Source organism: Hippocampus comes, unplaced genomic scaffold (genome assembly GCF_001891065.2).
Source record: "Hippocampus comes isolate QL1 unplaced genomic scaffold, H_comes_QL1_v1.1 scaffold315, whole genome shotgun sequence".
NCBI lineage: Eukaryota > Metazoa > Chordata > Actinopteri > Syngnathiformes > Syngnathidae > Hippocampus > Hippocampus comes.
Window position 1 is genome coordinate 562,973 of NW_017805539.1, and position 19,845 is coordinate 582,817.

Below are 19,845 nucleotides of genomic sequence, written 5' to 3' on the forward strand. Positions count from 1 at the left end.
TGCTTCCAATTTTAGGACTTGGGATTTGCTTGGAAAACACTCGATTTGACTTTGAATGGGCAACACAGCTTGACAAGTCTTGTCCTGTTTCCACTTCAGCATTTTCAAGCATATCCGGAGGCAGATTTTTTGACATTTTGTGCAACCACTTGACGAAAAGAAATGGATTCAATTCAACACACCCATGGCAACACGTCACTTTTTGAACTGTGAAGACACATCTACTGTATAGTAACTTCATCTGTCTCTATAAAACTCAAATAAACATGTACCGTATTTTCCGCATTATAAGGCGCTTCGGAATGTAAGGCGCGCCTTCAGTGAATGGCCTATTTTAAAACCGTTTTCATATATCGGGCGCACCGCATTGTAAGGCGTATAGAATAGAAGCGGCAATGGTGGCTGCCATTGCATTATGCATCCACTTGAGGGAGCTACACTCAAGGAAATACAATACAATACAGCTTTATTTATATGGCGCTTTCACAACCGTTGCAACTGTAACAAAGTGCTTTACGGAACATTTCAAATGCTACGTCCAAGAAATCAGAATATTGATCCATCCATACATAAGGCGCATCGGATTATAAAGCACACTCTTTTGAGAAAATGGAATGCTTTTAGGTGCGCCTTATAGTGCGGAAAATACGGTAAACTATATTAGCATCAACGTTGAGCCCACCAGCCGCTAGCCATCAACTATTAAGTTTGGTTTTGTAATCTAATGAGCGAATTGTAACTTGACTTGAAATGTCAGGGGGATTTGACTTGCCCGATTTTTGCCACGGCAACTTGAAACTTGCTAGGACCTTGAAGGGAAGGACCTCAGAACTCCCGCACATGTGACTTCCTCACCTCTGTTTATAACTGCCCGAAGAAGCAATCTCATGGATGACGCAATACATTCAGAGTCAAACTTTTTGCTTGTGAATCATGACAGCTTTCCTGAGTTGTGGCTTAGTTTGAGTCCCACATATTGCTGCTGTGCGGTTGTCATTAATAACCGGCCAAAGGAGCATTCATATTGATTACACATTCAGTCAGGTCGACCAGATGGGACCAAACAGACGGTTATTTTTTTTTTTTTCCCCCTGCATTGCCATCGCTTCTCTCTTGTTATTTCTCCTCAGACGGAAATGCGCTTTCCCTCAACCTGACCTTTCACAAAGTGCAATATTCCAAAGTGTTTATGGAGCTGCTTACGGCGATGTTAATTACCCTGCACGTGGCCATCACACCTCGCTGCTTCCAGCTTGGTTTAAAAAAAAAAAAAAAATGATAAAATGACATTCCTGCGCAGGAGCGCTAAATCATTTTCATCCCTTGAGCAGAACGGCATGTTCCCACATTTGCAAAAAAAGATCTCTACAGAGTGTTGTGTAAAGAACATTTGGTCGATTTCTCAGGACGGATATAAACTCTTCCGTTTTGGAAACCACGAGGGCTTATATGAAAGGCATTAGTTAAACATTAAGATGATTTAAAGATGAGACATTTCCATCACAGAGTCAACATGAGCTGCCTATAGAATATTCTATTGCTAATTGCCTTTTACATATTCCATTTACCCTCATTACTTCCCGACATCTTTCTGCTCCTTTCATAACCTCGTCGTGTTCAATCCACTGGGGAAAAAAAAAAACTACAATGCAATGGAACTTCCAAAGTGGAACATGTTCCATGACGCTGGTTGAACAAATTCTCATTGGGAAATAATGTGGAGTCATATAAAAATAATTCATTGAAAGCATGTAAATTTGTCTGCAAATTGTTTGGCCGCAGAAAAACGTACTTGCATCGTTGTGCGAACTAACGTTTGTTGGCATAAATGTCAAGAATTTACATTTTCAGTTGTTCTAAATCAAATGACTCTTTTAGCCCCCCCCCACCCCCCAAAATGTAATCCGTCTCAACCTCGGTAAATAATCGCACTTTGTCTGCTTGTTTTCTTCTCGTGTTGTATTCCAGCAGTGTCATAAATCGTCTCGTTAATCTGCCATCACAGACCAAAATAAACGCAATAATAAAAAAAAAACCCAAAAATAAATAATAAAAACACGGCCCATCTGACAGCCGAACGCGAAATGGATTTCATTACAGCTCGAACATCGCCCGTCTCCCTCAGGATGTGTAAAGGTGCTGTGATGGATTGGCCGTTATGTCCAAACACGCCGCCATTTGTCTGATTTGGCCGGCCTGAAATATAATAGTTATGGATCAGGAGAAACACCCCGAAGACAACTATTATTCCCATTAAGAACACTGTAAATGGTTATGTGGCTCGGGATATGAATGAATTGGGTGAAATATATGTCCAAAAATTGTACGTTTACAAACGTTTGCACCATACAGACATTTTATGTAGCAAGCGGCAAGTATTTCACGTTCTGGGCTGTTTGAAGCTTTCAGTGTCTCCGTAATTGTATAAATAAAAGTAAGCACTGTTGTCTCACTCCTAAATAGTGTATGATGCAGATGGATGGTTCCCAATGGGGGGATTTCAATTTTGACTCCTTTTTATGAACATTTCCAAGCGTAAAATAATAAAAACAAGATAAAATACAGAGTGTTGTAAATGTCACAAAATACTTTTTTTTTTTTTTTTGAAGCTTTCAGTGTCTCCGTAATTGTATAAATAAAAGTAAGCACTGTTGTCTCACTCCTAAATAGTGTATGATGCAGATGGATGGTTCCCAATGGGGGGATTTCAATTTTGACTCCTTTTTATGAACATTTCCAAGCGTAAAATAATAAAAACAAGATAAAATACAGAGTGTTGTAAATGTCACAAAATACTTTTTTTTTTTTTTTTCAAGTATCAATTGAATAGACATGAGGCCATCAGCACTTGGAAACTTATCCCATATTTTCCACACTATAAGGCACACCTAAAAGCATTCCATTTTCCCAAAAGCCGACAGTGCGCCCTATAATCCGATGCTCCTTATATATGGTGTCGCACTCTCTTTATATTCCCCATTGAGTTGTTTCCTTGTTATTGTTCCTCTGCAATCTAGTGGTGATTATTAACGGGAACCAATTGTAACCTAAAAAGGTTCTGCCCGATACTACCGGTAATTGACATGTGCATTCGCCAACACACACTCAAACAGACAACTACTTTGTGAGCTCCACGCAGCCGTTATGAAACGAAGATCATACCAAAAGCATCGTTAATGACTGACTAAATGAAGGAAGAAGGAGACAAGTAAGACGGATGTTTAACCCCTTGTGGATGTGAGCCCACGAGGTTTGTGTGCCTTTTTGTTGAATCAATCGTCTTCATAACTTTTGTCTTCCATTTATTATTTTGTCATGCCATTTGTATTTATATGTCCGTGTTTGTGACCAGTTCATATAGCTTTGTTGCAGCTGCAGTGGTTGTGAAAGCTCTCTATAAATAAAGCTGTATTGTATTGTATTGTATTGTATTGTATTGTATTCCCTTTAGAATAGCTCCATCTCGTGGATGCATCGCGCAACTGCAGCCACTATTGGAGCTTCTTTTCTATGCGCCTTACAATGCGGTGCGCCCTATATATGAAAACAGTTTAAAAATAGGCTATTCATTAAAGGTGCGCTTTATAATCCGAAGCGCCTTATAATGCAGAAAATACGGTACGGTATCGTTTTTCTGAGCACGTCGTTCCCATGACTCGCCCATTGACTCTGGAGCGGGCGAGTTTTTCCGTCCCTGTCCACAATTTGGCGGCAGTGTGAGAAGCTTTATAGCCGTTACACTATTTTAACACATAATACAATTTATGCTTCCGGTTACTGAGCATCACAGTCTTCCTTTTGAAGCCTTTGTGTGACATGAAGTCGGTACGGGTGAAGCCTTAACGCCGTCCAAAGCATCGGCTGAATGGAGCTTTTGTTGATGCTGAATTGCATTGCAGCCCTCCGGGTAGACTTTGGCTTTGTGCGTTCGGTGTTTTTATCGGTTACGGGAGAGCAGGCATTCAGCTGCGTGCTTTTATCAAAAACAGATCCCGGTTAAGAAAAATCTCGCCGCGGATCACGTAAATGGTTCATTGCGTTGAAGCAGTGTGATAGCCGTGAAGCTTTTCAGCTTTACAGAAACATTACTTGCCCTGCCACGATTCTTGCATCGATGAGCTAATGTAAATCGGAAAGCCGTCGGGAAGGAATTGAGTCGCTTCGAAGAAGCGCAAAGCCGAAGCTTTCAAATGCCACGTTTGTCCGGATGATACTTGAAACCAAATAGAAAAAAGGAAGCATATAGCGGAACACCCTGTAGAACATTAAGCCAATCAATGTTTGATGACTCACATCGGAATGCGATTACTGCTTGCTGAAAGAAACACAAGCGATTAAATGTATCTGTACGACAATGAACAATATCAGAATTATTACACACAAGTGTTTTGGTGTTTCTCTTAAATGAGGCTGTCACTAAAAATAAAGGCAAATGTGTCCCATGAATTCATATGACTGCGGTTGCAGTCTTTTAAGCGCCGTTCATGGCTTGCAAATTGACAACATTTTTACGACACAAGTGTGCGAGCCGACCTCGGATAAGCGGTAGAAAACGGATGGATGGAAGTGTGGCGTTCGCGGAAGTCGGTAAATCAGAAATCAGACGACAGCGATGATGCAAACAAATAAGTGACCTTTTCACTTGATTACGTTCATGTTTTATGAAATGATGACAGGCACCCCTCCCCTCCCCCCACCACCACCACCACCGAAACAATAGCTTTTGTATCTTATATCTTCACAAAAATAAATGAATAAGCGGCCCGCTGATCCAGTGGTTAGCGCGTCTACCTCACTGTGCAGAGGTCGTGGGTTCGAACCCGGCTCCGGCCTTCCTGTGTTGAGTTTTCATGTTCTTCGGGGGCCTGCGTGGGTTTTCTCCGGGTACTCCGGTTTCCTCCCACATTCCCAAAACATGCATGGCAGGCTGATTCAAGACTCAAAATCGTCCCCATGTGTGAGTGTGAGTGTGGATGGTTGTTCGTCTCTGTGTGCCCTGCGATTGGCCGACAATCAGTTCAGGGTGTCCCCCACCTACTGCCCGAAGACGGCTGGGATAGGCTCCAGCACCCACTGTGACCCTTGTGAGGATAAAGCCGATTGGAAAATGGATGGATGGATGGATGGATGGATGGATAAATAAATGAAACCTTTTTTTGCCTTTAACAGATCCCCAGGACACTCCCTACCTCTGCTAAAATCGGCGACACCCTTAGTGAAACGGATTGTCCGATTCTGCCCCCAAAATGAAATTATTTGGTTCAGTGTTTTTGCATTTTCACAAAAAACTGACAAAATAACCTTTGGCCTTTATTTTAGGAAAGTGACGAACATGTGGACCGCACTTCTGAAGCACTTATATAATGTACAACATTTTTACGACACAAGTGTGCGAGCCGACCTCGGATAAGCGGTAGAAAATGAATGGATGGAAGTGTGGCATATAAATAAATAACAATATAAAATAAAGCCTAATAAATGAAATGAGTTTTTTTTTTAGCCCTTTCCAAATTGCGCGCCTTCACAATTTGAATTCGATTTCTTGTCAAGCCCTATTCTGAACTGCTTCCTGCCTTGACTGTGTTAAGTGCCAGTGTTTAAGAGGCAAACAAATGAAAGTTGCTGTTTGAATGAATCAAATATAAGTGTGTGTGTGTGCGCGTCTGTGTCTTTCAAGAAAGACTGAAGAGTGCTATTTCTCCAGTCCATTAGTGCGCTTCTAGCATTAGTGAACTGTGTTGATTCAGTTACTTTTGGTGCATTTCCCAAGCGCTCCATTGATCAACAAGACACCAGGCTTGGCGCTCACAAAGTAAGCAAGCGGCAAGTATTTCACGTTCTGGGCTGTTTGAAGCTTTCAGTGTCTCCGTAATTGTATAAATAAAAGTAAGCACTGTTGTCTCACTCCTAAATAGTGTATGATGCAGATGGATGGTTCCCAATGGGGGGATTTCAATTTTGACTCCTTTTTATGAACATTTCCAAGCGTAAAATAATAAAAACAAGATAAAATACAGAGTGTTGTAAATGTCACAAAATACTTTTTTTTTTTTTTTTCAAGTATCAATTGAATAGACATGAGGCCATCAGCACTTGGAAACTTATCCCATATTTTCCACACTATAAGGCACACCTAAAAGCATTCCATTTTCCCAAAAGCCGACAGTGCGCCCTATAATCCGATGCTCCTTATATATGGTGTCGCACTCTCTTTATATTCCCCATTGAGTTGTTTCCTTGTTATTGTTCCTCTGCAATCTATGAGGCCATCAGCACTTGGAAACTTATCCCATATTTTCCACACTATAAGGCACACCTAAAAGCATTCCATTTTCCCAAAAGCCGACAGTGCGCCCTATAATCCGATGCTCCTTATATATGGTGTCGCACTCTCTTTATATTCCCCATTGAGTTGTTTCCTTGTTATTGTTCCTCTGCAATCTAGTGGTGATTATTAACGGGAACCAATTGTAACCTAAAAAGGTTCTGCCCGATACTACCAGTAATTGACATGTGCGTTCGCCAACACACACTCAAACAGACAACTACTTTGTGAGCTCTGCGCAGCCGTTATGAAACGAAGATCATACCAAAAGCATCGTTAATGACTGACTAAATGAAGGAAGAAGGAGACAAGTAAGACCAAAAGCATAGTTAATGACTGACTAAATGAAGGAAGAAGGAGACAGGTAAGACAGATGTTTAACCCCTTGTGGATGTGAGCCCACGAGGTTTGTGTGCCTTTTTGTTGAATCAATCGTCTTCATAACTTTTGTCTTCCATTTATTATTTTGTCATGCCATTTGTATTTATATGTCCGTGTTTGTGACCAGTTCATATAGCTTTGTTGCAGCTGCAGTGGTTGTGAAAGCTCTCTATAAATAAAGCTGTATTGTATTGTATTGTATTGTATTGTATTGTATTCCCTTTAGAATAGCTCCATCTCGTGGATGCATCGCGCAACTGCAGCCACTATTGGAGCTTCTTTTCTATGCGCCTTACAATGCGGTGCGCCCTATATATGAAAACAGTTTAAAAATAGGCTATTCATTAAAGGTGCGCTTTATAATCCGAAGCGCCTTATAATGCAGAAAATACGGTACGGTATCGTTTTTCTGAGCACGTCGTTCCCATGACTCGCCCATTGACTCTGGAGCGGGCGAGTTTTTCCGTCCCTGTCCACAATTTGGCGGCAGTGTGAGAAGCTTTATAGCCGTTACACTATTTTAACACATAATACAATTTATGCTTCCGGTTACTGAGCATCACAGTCTTCCTTTTGAAGCCTTTGTGTGACATGAAGTCGGTACGGGTGAAGCCTTAACGCCGTCCAAAGCATCGGCTGAATGGAGCTTTTGTTGATGCTGAATTGCATTGCAGCCCTCCGGGTAGACTTTGGCTTTGTGCGTTCGGTGTTTTTATCGGTTACGGGAGAGCAGGCATTCAGCTGCGTGCTTTTATCAAAAACAGATCCCGGTTAAGAAAAATCTCGCCGCGGATCACGTAAATGGTTCATTGCGTTGAAGCAGTGTGATAGCCGTGAAGCTTTTCAGCTTTACAGAAACATTACTTGCCCTGCCACGATTCTTGCATCGATGAGCTAATGTAAATCGGAAAGCCGTCGGGAAGGAATTGAGTCGCTTCGAAGAAGCGCAAAGCCGAAGCTTTCAAATGCCACGTTTGTCCGGATGATACTTGAAACCAAATAGAAAAAAGGAAGCATATAGCGGAACACCCTGTAGAACATTAAGCCAATCAATGTTTGATGACTCACATCGGAATGCGATTACTGCTTGCTGAAAGAAACACAAGCGATTAAATGTATCTGTACGACAATGAACAATATCAGAATTATTACACACAAGTGTTTTGGTGTTTCTCTTAAATGAGGCTGTCACTAAAAATAAAGGCAAATGTGTCCCATGAATTCATATGACTGCGGTTGCAGTCTTTTAAGCGCCGTTCATGGCTTGCAAATTGACAACATTTTTACGACACAAGTGTGCGAGCCGACCTCGGATAAGCGGTAGAAAACGGATGGATGGAAGTGTGGCGTTCGCGGAAGTCGGTAAATCAGAAATCAGACGACAGCGATGATGCAAACAAATAAGTGACCTTTTCACTTGATTACGTTCATGTTTTATGAAATGATGACAGGCACCCCTCCCCTCCCCCCACCACCACCACCACCGAAACAATAGCTTTTGTATCTTATATCTTCACAAAAATAAATGAATAAGCGGCCCGCTGATCCAGTGGTTAGCGCGTCTACCTCACTGTGCAGAGGTCGTGGGTTCGAACCCGGCTCCGGCCTTCCTGTGTTGAGTTTTCATGTTCTTCGGGGGCCTGCGTGGGTTTTCTCCGGGTACTCCGGTTTCCTCCCACATTCCCAAAACATGCATGGCAGGCTGATTCAAGACTCAAAATCGTCCCCATGTGTGAGTGTGAGTGTGGATGGTTGTTCGTCTCTGTGTGCCCTGCGATTGGCCGACAATCAGTTCAGGGTGTCCCCCACCTACTGCCCGAAGACGGCTGGGATAGGCTCCAGCACCCACTGTGACCCTTGTGAGGATAAAGCCGATTGGAAAATGGATGGATGGATGGATGGATGGATGGATAAATAAATGAAACCTTTTTTTGCCTTTAACAGATCCCCAGGACACTCCCTACCTCTGCTAAAATCGGCGACACCCTTAGTGAAACGGATTGTCCGATTCTGCCCCCAAAATGAAATTATTTGGTTCAGTGTTTTTGCATTTTCACAAAAAACTGACAAAATAACCTTTGGCCTTTATTTTAGGAAAGTGACGAACATGTGGACCGCACTTCTGAAGCACTTATATAATGTACAACATTTTTACGACACAAGTGTGCGAGCCGACCTCGGATAAGCGGTAGAAAATGAATGGATGGAAGTGTGGCATATAAATAAATAACAATATAAAATAAAGCCTAATAAATGAAATGAGTTTTTTTTTTAGCCCTTTCCAAATTGCGCGCCTTCACAATTTGAATTCGATTTCTTGTCAAGCCCTATTCTGAACTGCTTCCTGCCTTGACTGTGTTAAGTGCCAGTGTTTAAGAGGCAAACAAATGAAAGTTGCTGTTTGAATGAATCAAATATAAGTGTGTGTGTGTGCGCGTCTGTGTCTTTCAAGAAAGACTGAAGAGTGCTATTTCTCCAGTCCATTAGTGCGCTTCTAGCATTAGTGAACTGTGTTGATTCAGTTACTTTTGGTGCATTTCCCAAGCGCTCCATTGATCAACAAGACACCAGGCTTGGCGCTCACAAAGTAGCAGATGGCAAACGGAAAGTAAAGTAAGCATGAAGGGTCATCCTCTTAGTGCCGGGCTGGTATTTAATATCTGAATGGGCATTTAATGATGCTCACCACATTGTGTATGCATGCACCCTGGGAACGCTAATGGAAGAGCATAATGCAGCGCAGCACGTCGTCTCCCATACATGCCGATTTTTTTTTTTTTTTTTTTTTTTTTTTCCGGTCCTGTTGCCATTTATAGGCGCAATGCAAATTAGCGGCGAATGAAGGGAATTTCCCATCTCGAGACGTCTCCGGGGGAATCATCTTTACACCTGCTTGCTGTTTTTAGACCTTTGTGAAATTCAGCACACGGCCAAAGTGCGAACATTTTTCTTTGTCACCTCATCACGTCCCACTCTTCATATTGACGCCGTGAACAACCAGGCTTGGGTGTTTTGTTCGTTTTTTTTTTTACCTCCCCCTTTGGAGGGGCACTCACTGCAAAAGTCTTGGGACAGTTCACACTTGAATGAATCAATTAAGGCGTCACTAATTGACGACTAAACCCACACTACCTGCACCATCAATCTTAGTTGTTCATCAGACATTTTTATGCTGCCGACAGTTTGGGGAAAGTCCGTTTTCTGTTCCCGGTGCACGCAAGGAAGTCCCCAAATGCATGCGTGGATGAGTTTGCTGTGAAAGTGTGTTTAGTCATGCCTGGTGTTGATTGCTGTCACTATATTGGGAATTGGGAATTTCTCCATTGTGAGACTAAGAAAGGTTTTCCTCTACGACCCGATTTCGAAAAATGATCGGAGCCAGCTCCCAAATCCCCGTTACATGCGGACGAAATGTAGAAACAACAAAAAAAAAAAAACGATCGACAAACCCATTCTGTGTGGACTTGGATGAACCCTGCCTCTCAACCTAAAGTCAGCTGGGATAGACTCAAGCTGACCCGTCGTGACTCTTATGTCACATGAGCACCATAAGGAGTCGAAATAGAAAAGGATGCATGTTATCTTCATCTTTTAGTGCCAAAGTGTATGCAGCGATCTGTCGAGTTGCAAATGTGTTTGTCTTGCTCCATTTATATCATGCACGCCTGTTTGGGGGATTTCCAAGTTGTAGGACGCACACGCTCCCCAGGGGTGTGACTGTGTGTGTATGTGTGTGTGTGTATGTGTGTGTGTGTGTCTTGTGCACTGATTTACTCCTTCACTGATTAGCCGCGTCCTCCCCCGCCACCCCGCCTTTGGGAAACACCACCCCGTGGCTAATTTGCTCGCATATTCTTCTTGTTCTTTTATGGTTGCTACTTGTCAAGACCATCTGGGTGTAAAAGTTTGCATCTCAGTGTATGCTGGCAGCTCGTGTCAAGCGCTGCATCTGCTTCCGTGATGAGGCACGTCCGATCGGGGATTTAACCTGATTAGATGGGTGGAATGGCCGCAAGGCCTGGATGGAATTTCGGTAGAGATGGATGGATGAAGGAGATAAGGTCAAAGGTCACTGCAGAGAGGGAGAGGAGTGTGTCCGGGGTGTGACGTCGGCTTTCCTTGTGCGCACTGTTTCTTTTTCTTGTTTTTGTTTATGCACTGCCCTCCTTCTGTCCGGCTCACTCTTCGTTTCGTGACGTCCTCTCGCTCGCCCTTTGCCCTCCGCTGCCACATTTTCTTAAAGTTAAAGCAGCAAAAGACAGATAAGATTTTGCTCAGTGATTCCTTTTGGGCTTATCGAGTGTTTGTTTTGGTCAAACATGCACACACGCGGCACACATCCAAACATCGAAGTACCGCCGACCCACTTCCCTCCCATTTTGGTCATGTAGGGGCACTGGCACTCACTCACTCACATTGACAGATTACTTTCCTAATGGAATTTAATTATTTATCCCTTCCTCATGGCGGTTTAGCCAGGAAAAGACCGACAGCAGCAGGAGGCAGCAGGGGAAGGACAGGACCGGAAGGTGGGAAGGAGGAGGGAGGGAAGGGGGGGGGTGCTCATTTCCTTGTGGCAAAATCTGGACCACCTCACTTTTTTTTTTTTTTTTTTTTTTTTTTTACCTTGTCAAGCAAGGAAAAAAGATGAATGAATATGGCCTGTCCAATTAGGGTTTTAGAATTTATCACATCTAATTCTCAATTCAAAAAAGTTCAGTTATTCAAACTCACTCAGTCGTGCCGCTTGAAAAATCTGGCAAAAATCTGGCATTGTCACCAATGTGCTCCATCAACTTGAAATCCAACTGGAATGTTTAGCACGACAGAGTGAACGATAAAGTGCTACATTGGGAAGTTCTGCTCCAAAATGATCGGCTTGCTACCAAATTTGACCCACATCAGCATGGATTCTTTTTGATGAACCTCTCACCAACTGCCAAACTGCGCACCACACACTCGCGAAGGCCTGAATAGTATCTGTCAGGCTGATGAAATGAGATCAACACTGTAGAATCGGAGCAGGTTTTGCAGATATCGGAATACGAGTGCAGATATCCTGGTCTTGGTATCAGTGTATCCTTACTTGGTTGTTTCATTTTGTAATTGATGAGTAGGCAGATACCATCCATCCATTTTCTGATCCGCTTTATCCTCACGAGGGTCGCGGGCTTGGTGGAGCCTATGGCAGCTCTCTTCGGACAGTAGGCGGGGGACACACTGAAATAGTTGCCAGGACAATTTTGAGCTTTCAATCAGCCTACCATGCATGTTTTGGAATGTGGGAGGAAACCGGAGTACCCGGAGAAAACCCACGCAGGCACAGGGAGAACTTGCAAACTCCACACAGGAAGGCCGGAGCCGGGATCGAACCCACGACCTCTGCACTGTGAGGGTGACGCGCTAACCACTGGCCCACCGGTCCGCCCACAGATGGACCAGTGGCCCAGTTATTTGTGGAGAAGCCATTCGAAGGCCACTTCCCATAATATGCCCATTTAAATGAGGTTTTGAGTTTCATTAATGCGGATGGCGCTGTGCCGCCAAGCATGATTTTTTTTGGGTGGGTGGGCAGTATTGTCTCGGCAATCAATTACTGACATAAATCCATAAATATTAAGAGTTCTTCTTGGACCGCTTCGAAAGTTGCCTTACTTTATAGTTACTGTATATTGTCGTATTTTCAACAAGGGATGAGACATGCCCCTTCCACCAAATCTGACACATGCCCATCTCCATTGTGAGACAGACGGTCTGCGCCACCCTCTCTCTGTATCACTCACACACACACACACACGCACACACGCGCACACACACACACACACACACACACACACACACACGCGCGCACACACACACACACCTCCGTCATTTCTCCTACATCTCCTTTCCCTTTCTTCTCATCTCGTCTCTCAACGTGTTTCCCCCTTCTTCTGTTCCTTTTGATTCCCTCGCTTCCGCCGTCTTCCTGCTGCTCCCTCGCTCTCGCCGGGGATCCTAATTAAGCTTGGCTGCTCTTTGATGTTGTCGCCGTGGCAACAGTCACCATGACGAGGCTGGGTCTGCACACACACGCACACGCCCTCACACAAGTACAGGACACACACGCGCACGCACACACACACACACACACACACACACACACACACACACACACACACACACACACACACGTTGGCTGATGGAAAAGCAAGGACCAGCGTTTGACCCTCGGTTGGCTTGATGGCTTCCCCCATCGGCTCCAAATGAGCGTGTTTGTGCACATGTTAGCGGCATGTGCGCGCGTGTAGCCCGTGTTGGAAAGCACACATCCTGCTGAGCCATCGACCGCATTAATGATGGACTATCAGGCGTTCATCCATAGGTGGTCATGGCAGAGATTTGTCATTTCATCGACCACACGGAGCTGGCTTCTGGTGAAATCCCGTTTTCATTTGTTTTCCCTTGAAGAGATACGTTCATGGGCTCAAAACTCACAACATGGGGTGGGCTGGAAGATCCATGGCTCATTTCCCTAAGCGTCACGGGGTCCCTAATCCTTAGTACCACTACAGAAGTGTTGCTTTTACCTTTTATCCAGTTTTTTTTTTCTTCTTTTCAACCTTTTATTTACTCTGCGGGGATATAAGCCAAGCTCTGAAATGAAGAACAAAAGCATGCGCTTCGATGTTTTGCCACAGGGATGTCAATTCCCTCTCGGGTTCCATTTATTTTTATAACAGTTCTCATGTTGCCAAGACTCTTCCACTCTAAACCACGAGTGGGGAAGTCCTCTGAGGGCCATGCTAAATTTATGAAATAATATTACGTGTAATGAGTGTTTGTGTGTTACATATTATGCCTTTTTTTTTTCTTTTTTTTTGCCCTGCAATTTCAAACCAGGAATGGTGAAACTGTACATCTTTACTCGTACTCACACTCAATACTTTGACACCAGATGCCTGTTATATATGCGCAACGGTCAATCACGGCTATTTAAATGCATTGAGGATAAAAAGGACAAACAAAACAACCTTCAATATTAGTGATTTTCAATAGCACTTTTTTTTTTCAGACCGATACGAGTATTCCCATTTTGAGTATTCACCGATACGGCGTACCGATACCTGTCGTACTTTTGATGTATAAAATTTCAACCCCATGAAGACAAAATGTGAACAAAGACCTTTAATTCTGACACAGATGGTAATTTGCAACACGTGGCAAACTTTCGCAGTGTCGAGGCGACTACTCGAGGTCAGATTTCGATTGCCTTTGGTATTGGTATCGGCAGCCTTCGCGAGTACCCGATACCATCGAATTATGGCCGGTTTTGGCCTGATAGTGATACGTGGTTTTGATGTAAAATATTGATTTATTTATTTATTTATTTTTAAACCATGAATAGGCGAATCTCTGAGTGCCGAAGGATCCACGTGTCGACTCTATACTATTCAGTCCTGCCTGAGTGTGTTGTGCAATTTGGCAGCTAGCCAACAGTTCGTCAAAAAAAGTGAGCCTGTGTTTGTTTTAAATTGTTTGTTGACACTCCAGTTGAATTTTATTGTAAAACTTAACAGTAGACAAAGGGAATTACACACGTCCATTTAACCAAATGCACAATTCCTTCCAAACACCAAGCTTTAAGTAGATATATTATGCCTTTCTTTTTTTTTGCCCTGCAATTTCAAACCAGGAATGGTGAAACTGTACATCTTTACTCGTACTCACACTCAATACTTTGACACCAGATGCCTGTTATATATGCGCAACGGTCAATCACGGCTATTTAAATGCATTGAGGATAAAAAGGACAAACAAAACAACCTTCAATATTAGTGATTTTCAATAGCACTTTTTTTTTTTCAGACTGATACGAGTATTCCCATTTTGAGTATTCACCGATACGGCGTACCGATACCTGTCGTACTTTTGATGTATAAAATTTCAACCCCATGAAGACAAAATGTGAACAAAGACCTTTAATTCTGACACAGATGCTAATTTGCAACATGTGGCAAACTGCCGCAGTGTCGAGGCGACCACTCGAGGTCAGATATCGGTTGCCTTTGGTATTGGTATCGGCAGCCTTCACGAGTATCCGATACCTTCGAATTATGGCCGGTTTTAGCCTGATGGTGATACGTGGTTTTGATGTAAAATATTTTTTAATGTTTTTTTTTTTAAACCATGAATAGGCGAATATCTGAGTGCCAAAGGATCCACGTGTCGACTCTATACTATTCAGTCCTGCCTGAGTGTGTTGTGCAATTTGGCAGCTAGCCAACAGTTCGTCAAAAAAAGTGAGCCTGTGTTTGTTTCAAAATGTTTGTTGACACTCCAGTTGAATTTTATTGTAAAACTTAACAGTAGACAAAGGGAATTACACACGTCCATTTAACCAAATGCACAATTCCTTCCAAACACCAAGCTTTGTCTTTGCTTTGTCTTATGGCAGCAACAGTTTTACCCCCGGACCAAATTATTTGGGTTGCAAAAGTTGGAGACTTTTTTTGGGGAAGGGGCAAATGGCGTTTATTTTTCACTAAAGTGGAAATTTACTAAATTCCATGCTAGTCAATGAAGGGAATTGAAATATTTTTGAAAACAAATGGAAATAAATTGCTTTGCATTTTATGAAAACATATTGTTCCATTTGTCAACACTTACCTCAAATATTCTGGCTTGTTTCACTTCACATTAAAAAAAAAAAATGCCCATCCCTCTGCAACTCTAATTTCCTTGACGTTTAATGGAAAAGTTGTTTCTTAATCCAAACAAATAGATGTCAACAAGCAGCGCAGAACAGATTCACCTTTCTGGCCCAATATATATCTTTTCATTTCCTCTTCATCCATCTCTCGCCTGGTCTCATCAGCCCCCCCCCCCCCCACCCACCGTCGACCCACTCTCAGCTCTCCGTGTGATGAAACCTTCCTTTCGTGCTTTCCTTGTAACGGCGCCTTTCATAACAACGTCAAGATTAACACGGCAATTAGCAACAAAAACACGCAACTCCAACAGTACAATTAGCAGAGACGGTCACGGTGATCCCTTCTCAGAGCTTACTCAGATAAGCAGCTCTTGTTTTTATTTTATTTATTCTTTTTTTTTTGCTCAGCAGCCCCGACGCGAGATGACTTTGCAAATGTGCAACGCAAGAGTTGTGCGTTGTGCTAATGAGGCGGCACCAAGGCTGAAAAGATGCCTATCAAGAGCAATTTACGCCCTTAAAAATAGCAAGCGCTGCCTTAAATCATCACATCCATCATGCGTACTGATAAGTGGACCCCTTGTGGCATCTCTCCCGTCTCCGCAGCTGTTTGTCATCGACAACGGGGCGGACGACTGGCGCATCGCCATGACGATGGAGAGGGTTCTGCTCATCGCTCTGGAGCTGCTGGTGTCGGCCGTGCACCCGGTTCCCGGCGACTTCAAGTTCCAGTGGCGGGCGCGACTGGCCTTCTCGTACGCGCCGTCGCAGGCCGAGGCCGACCTGGACATGGTGTTGAGCGTGCCCATGTTCCTGCGCCTCTACCTCATCGCCAGGGTCATGCTCCTGCACAGCAAACTCTTCACCGACGCCTCGTCAAGGAGTATAGGCGCACTCAATAAGGTCAGAGGCTGCTCAGAAAGGAATCCTTTTCTTTTTCTATCGTGTTTATAGTGTTTACCCCCATCAGGGTCATGGGTTGCCAGCCAATCGCAGGGCACACACACACACACACACACACACAAACAACCATCCATGCTCACACTCACACCTACGGACAATTTAGAGTGTTCCATTAACCTGCCATGCATGTTTTTGGAATGTGGGAGGAAACCGGAGTACCCAGATAAAACCCACGCAAAGAACAAACTCCATACAGGAAGGCCAGAGCCGGGATCGAACCCACAACCTCTGCAATGTGAGGTCGACGCGCTAACCACTGGACCATTGGGCCGCCTCATTGTGCTGCAGGGCTCCTTCCCCTGCCCCCTGCCCCTTTTCTCGAATGCTGAACAAAGACCTACTAGAAATATTGTAACACTGTTCCCATAGGATGGTGAGATTCCAACCCCCCCCCCCCCCCTCAAAATTTCAAAACTGGTGTAACTAGGAGACTCGAACCACGTTTTCGCCGCTCTGCCCTGCGTGAAAAGGATAAGGTCAAAAAGCCCTTGAGCTCAAATGAGATCCGTGTTCTTCTCCATCCTTCCTATCGCACGTCTTGCCTTTGCACTCGAGACATAAGCTACTCGGAATCCTTTATAACGCAATATGAAATGAGAGCTTGAAATGGGAGCGCGATATTACGGGCGGCTCAAATGGGCCATGAAAAGAAAAGATCGAGGTAGTAGCGGGATGCGCTGGAGCCGTGCAGTAAACGATCAGCGCTGGTTTTTAATGGCGTTAAATGATGATGATCATGATGATGATGTCGTGTTTAGAAGGAATGCACATATAAAAAGACGTAGGATGTTTTGAGGAGAAATTCTGTCGTCTCCTTTCCCTCCAATGAGGTGAAAAAAAGAGGTGAGGCTACAATCAGAGTGAATGCTTTCACAACTTTGAGACGAACCAATTACCTGAATTTGAGCATCTGACCTGACAAATAAAACAATGTAGAAATTGGTCAGATCACAAAAGATTATCGTACTTTGGAACATCACCAAATGATGCCACGTCATCGATAACCACACTTTTTGCTATCTGCTGAAAGTTGCTATTCAAGTAACTTGAAATCTAACTTGTTTTAAAAATAGTCAATTAGTCAACCATCTAAGTTGCTTTTTCAAGAAAACTGTGGCAAGACTGCCCGCCTCCTATAGTAGTGTTGCTGTGACGTCGCTGCATGAATCGCTGCACAATTTGTGTTCATATATTTGTTGCTTAAAGCGTTACAATGCCGCAATGTTTCCCATTATGCGATAGTATTAAGCTAGCAACTTGTGTAATTCTCCCTGTTTGATGTTTACTTTGACTGTCAACATTTTGAACAATTATCATTATCTACCAGTTGAGTTTTCTTCCACCAAACAGCCCTCGTATCGCAAATATTCACTCGCAAGTGAAAATCCAAAAAATCGGCTGAATGACTGCTAATGTCTCGAAAAACATGTGTCACGCATATCTCAAGGCACAACATACTGAATATATTGAAACATTTCCTTGTGAGAATGAAGGATTTTCATTTGGATTTCCCTTCACTATCGGCGGCAAAAATGTACCAACGCTGGCGTTTCCACTCTTGCGGCAACCACCCACCTTGAGCTGAACGTTCAGTCCGCCATCGCATTTTATAACCACATTAGAAGGTACACGAAGTGAGTCTTGACAAGTCTTTCTCTGAGTATATGCCCCTTCTTTCCTGGCAGGATCCCCTCTCCACATGCACATTAATCTTGGTCGGATTGGGGGAGGCAGGGGGGGGCACTGCCCCCTTGCTTGCACCCTCTGCACACCCCTGTTGAAAAAAGTACAGTATTTTAAAAGTCTCACCAGATGCTGCCTCTGCAGCAATTATCTGATGGCACTATGCCGTGTCGAGAATCTCTGTCAATGATAAAGGCAGGAAAATGCTTGGTTTGCTGTTACGGCTCTGGTGCAGCAATTTGTTACATCTCTTTACAACAAACAAATAGACAAAGATACAAAGATACAACCTCCCCGCTGAAGGTAATTGCAAAGAAAGGATGAAGACCACATTGGCTATACGGCTCTTTTTTTTTTTCTTCCAAGTAAGGCTATCTCCAAGCAAAATGACTGCACAAGGTCACTCCAAAACATAGCGAGTCATACCGTTAAAGCAAATTCATCCATGTCAGCTGCAAAGGAGGAAAAAGGCTTCAAGTTGTACACGTCAAATTCTCTTCATAACTGTGGCGATGTACTGCAACATACACAAGGAGACTTACGAGCATTGAAATTCAACTCTTGCTTGTTTGCATCCGGTAACAAATAAAGCAATCATTAATTTATTAATTTATTTATTTTTATGCTATTCTTGTTAATGAACTCATATTATCTGGTGAAGAAGCACACTGTGCGTCTTTATTCGAGGACACCAAGCCATGATTGAACTTTTGCTTTACAGTCAGGTTCTTAACCTGAACCCGTGTTTTTATAAATTGAGGAACTCCGTTATGCATACAACAATGCAAAAAAAAAAATAAATAAATCAGGAAGGTGAAACGCCGATGAAGATGACGACAACCACAAGTCATATATTGTGCCGTATTGGTGTGCTTTATAAGGGTGTATTTTGTAAGCCATCATGTAACCAGGTTGTGTGGGTGTCTTGCAGGTGCATTTCAACACGCGGTTTGTAATGAAAACGCTCATGACCATCTGCCCCGGGACGGTGCTGCTGGTCTTCAGCATCTCGCTATGGATCATCGCTGCCTGGACTGTACGAGTGTGTGAGAGGTCAGTAGTACCACGCGCGTGTGCGTGCGTGTGCGTGCGTGTGCGTGTGTGTGTGTGTGTGTGTGTGTGTGTGTGTGTGTGTGTGTGTGTGTGTGTGTGTGTGTGTGTGTGTGTGTACACTCAAGGAAATGCCAACAGAACACCACACTACACTACACCCTGATTTATATAGTGACGATCAGATGTCAGTAAAACTTATTAAATAAAGCAACGACACAGTTCACTTAACCAACAGCAAGTTATAACATTGACTATTTAACGTTGAACTCTCTTGCCGCTGCTCTATTTCCGTGTTCAACTGCGAAACCGATCACCTTAAGTTTGAACTCTGTGTTGTAAGCATGTCTCTTGCAAGGAGCCATTTTGGGGTTGGCATATTGCCGTAATGACCATAGACAAGGCGCATCGGATTTTAACGCACTGTGAGCTTTTAAGAAAATGGAAGGCTTTTAGGTGCGCCTTTTAGTGCGGAAAATACGGTATATATATTTGACAACGTTGCTCCAAAATCGGATTTTTCTTGGCTGTCAATGCGACTTCTTTAGATTAAAAAAAAAAAAAAAACGTTAATTGCATAATATAATTACTTTTTAAAAAGAAAGAAAGAAAAAAGACTTGAAAAAATATTTTCTTATTCTAAACTGACAACTTCTTTCCTTAAAAAATACAAGTTTATTCCCATAATGGATTGACAATTTTCTCCCTCAATTTTTTTCCCCCTGTAATACAAATGTATCCCCATCATATT

The 19,845-nt window shown here is 43.2% G+C and overlaps 1 protein-coding gene across 1 annotated transcript in view; it reads left to right on the plus strand.

Annotated features, from left to right (window-relative positions):
- The window catches only part of kcnn3 (potassium intermediate/small conductance calcium-activated channel, subfamily N, member 3), a 76,664-nt gene that overhangs the window by 31,600 nt on the left and 25,219 nt on the right, over nucleotides 1-19,845 (plus strand). The window contains exons 4-5 of the mRNA XM_019878784.1: nucleotides 16,005-16,301; nucleotides 18,976-19,097. Coding sequence (XP_019734343.1) covers nucleotides 16,005-16,301; nucleotides 18,976-19,097 — 419 coding nt within the window. The remainder of the gene's footprint in view (nucleotides 1-16,004; nucleotides 16,302-18,975; nucleotides 19,098-19,845) is intronic.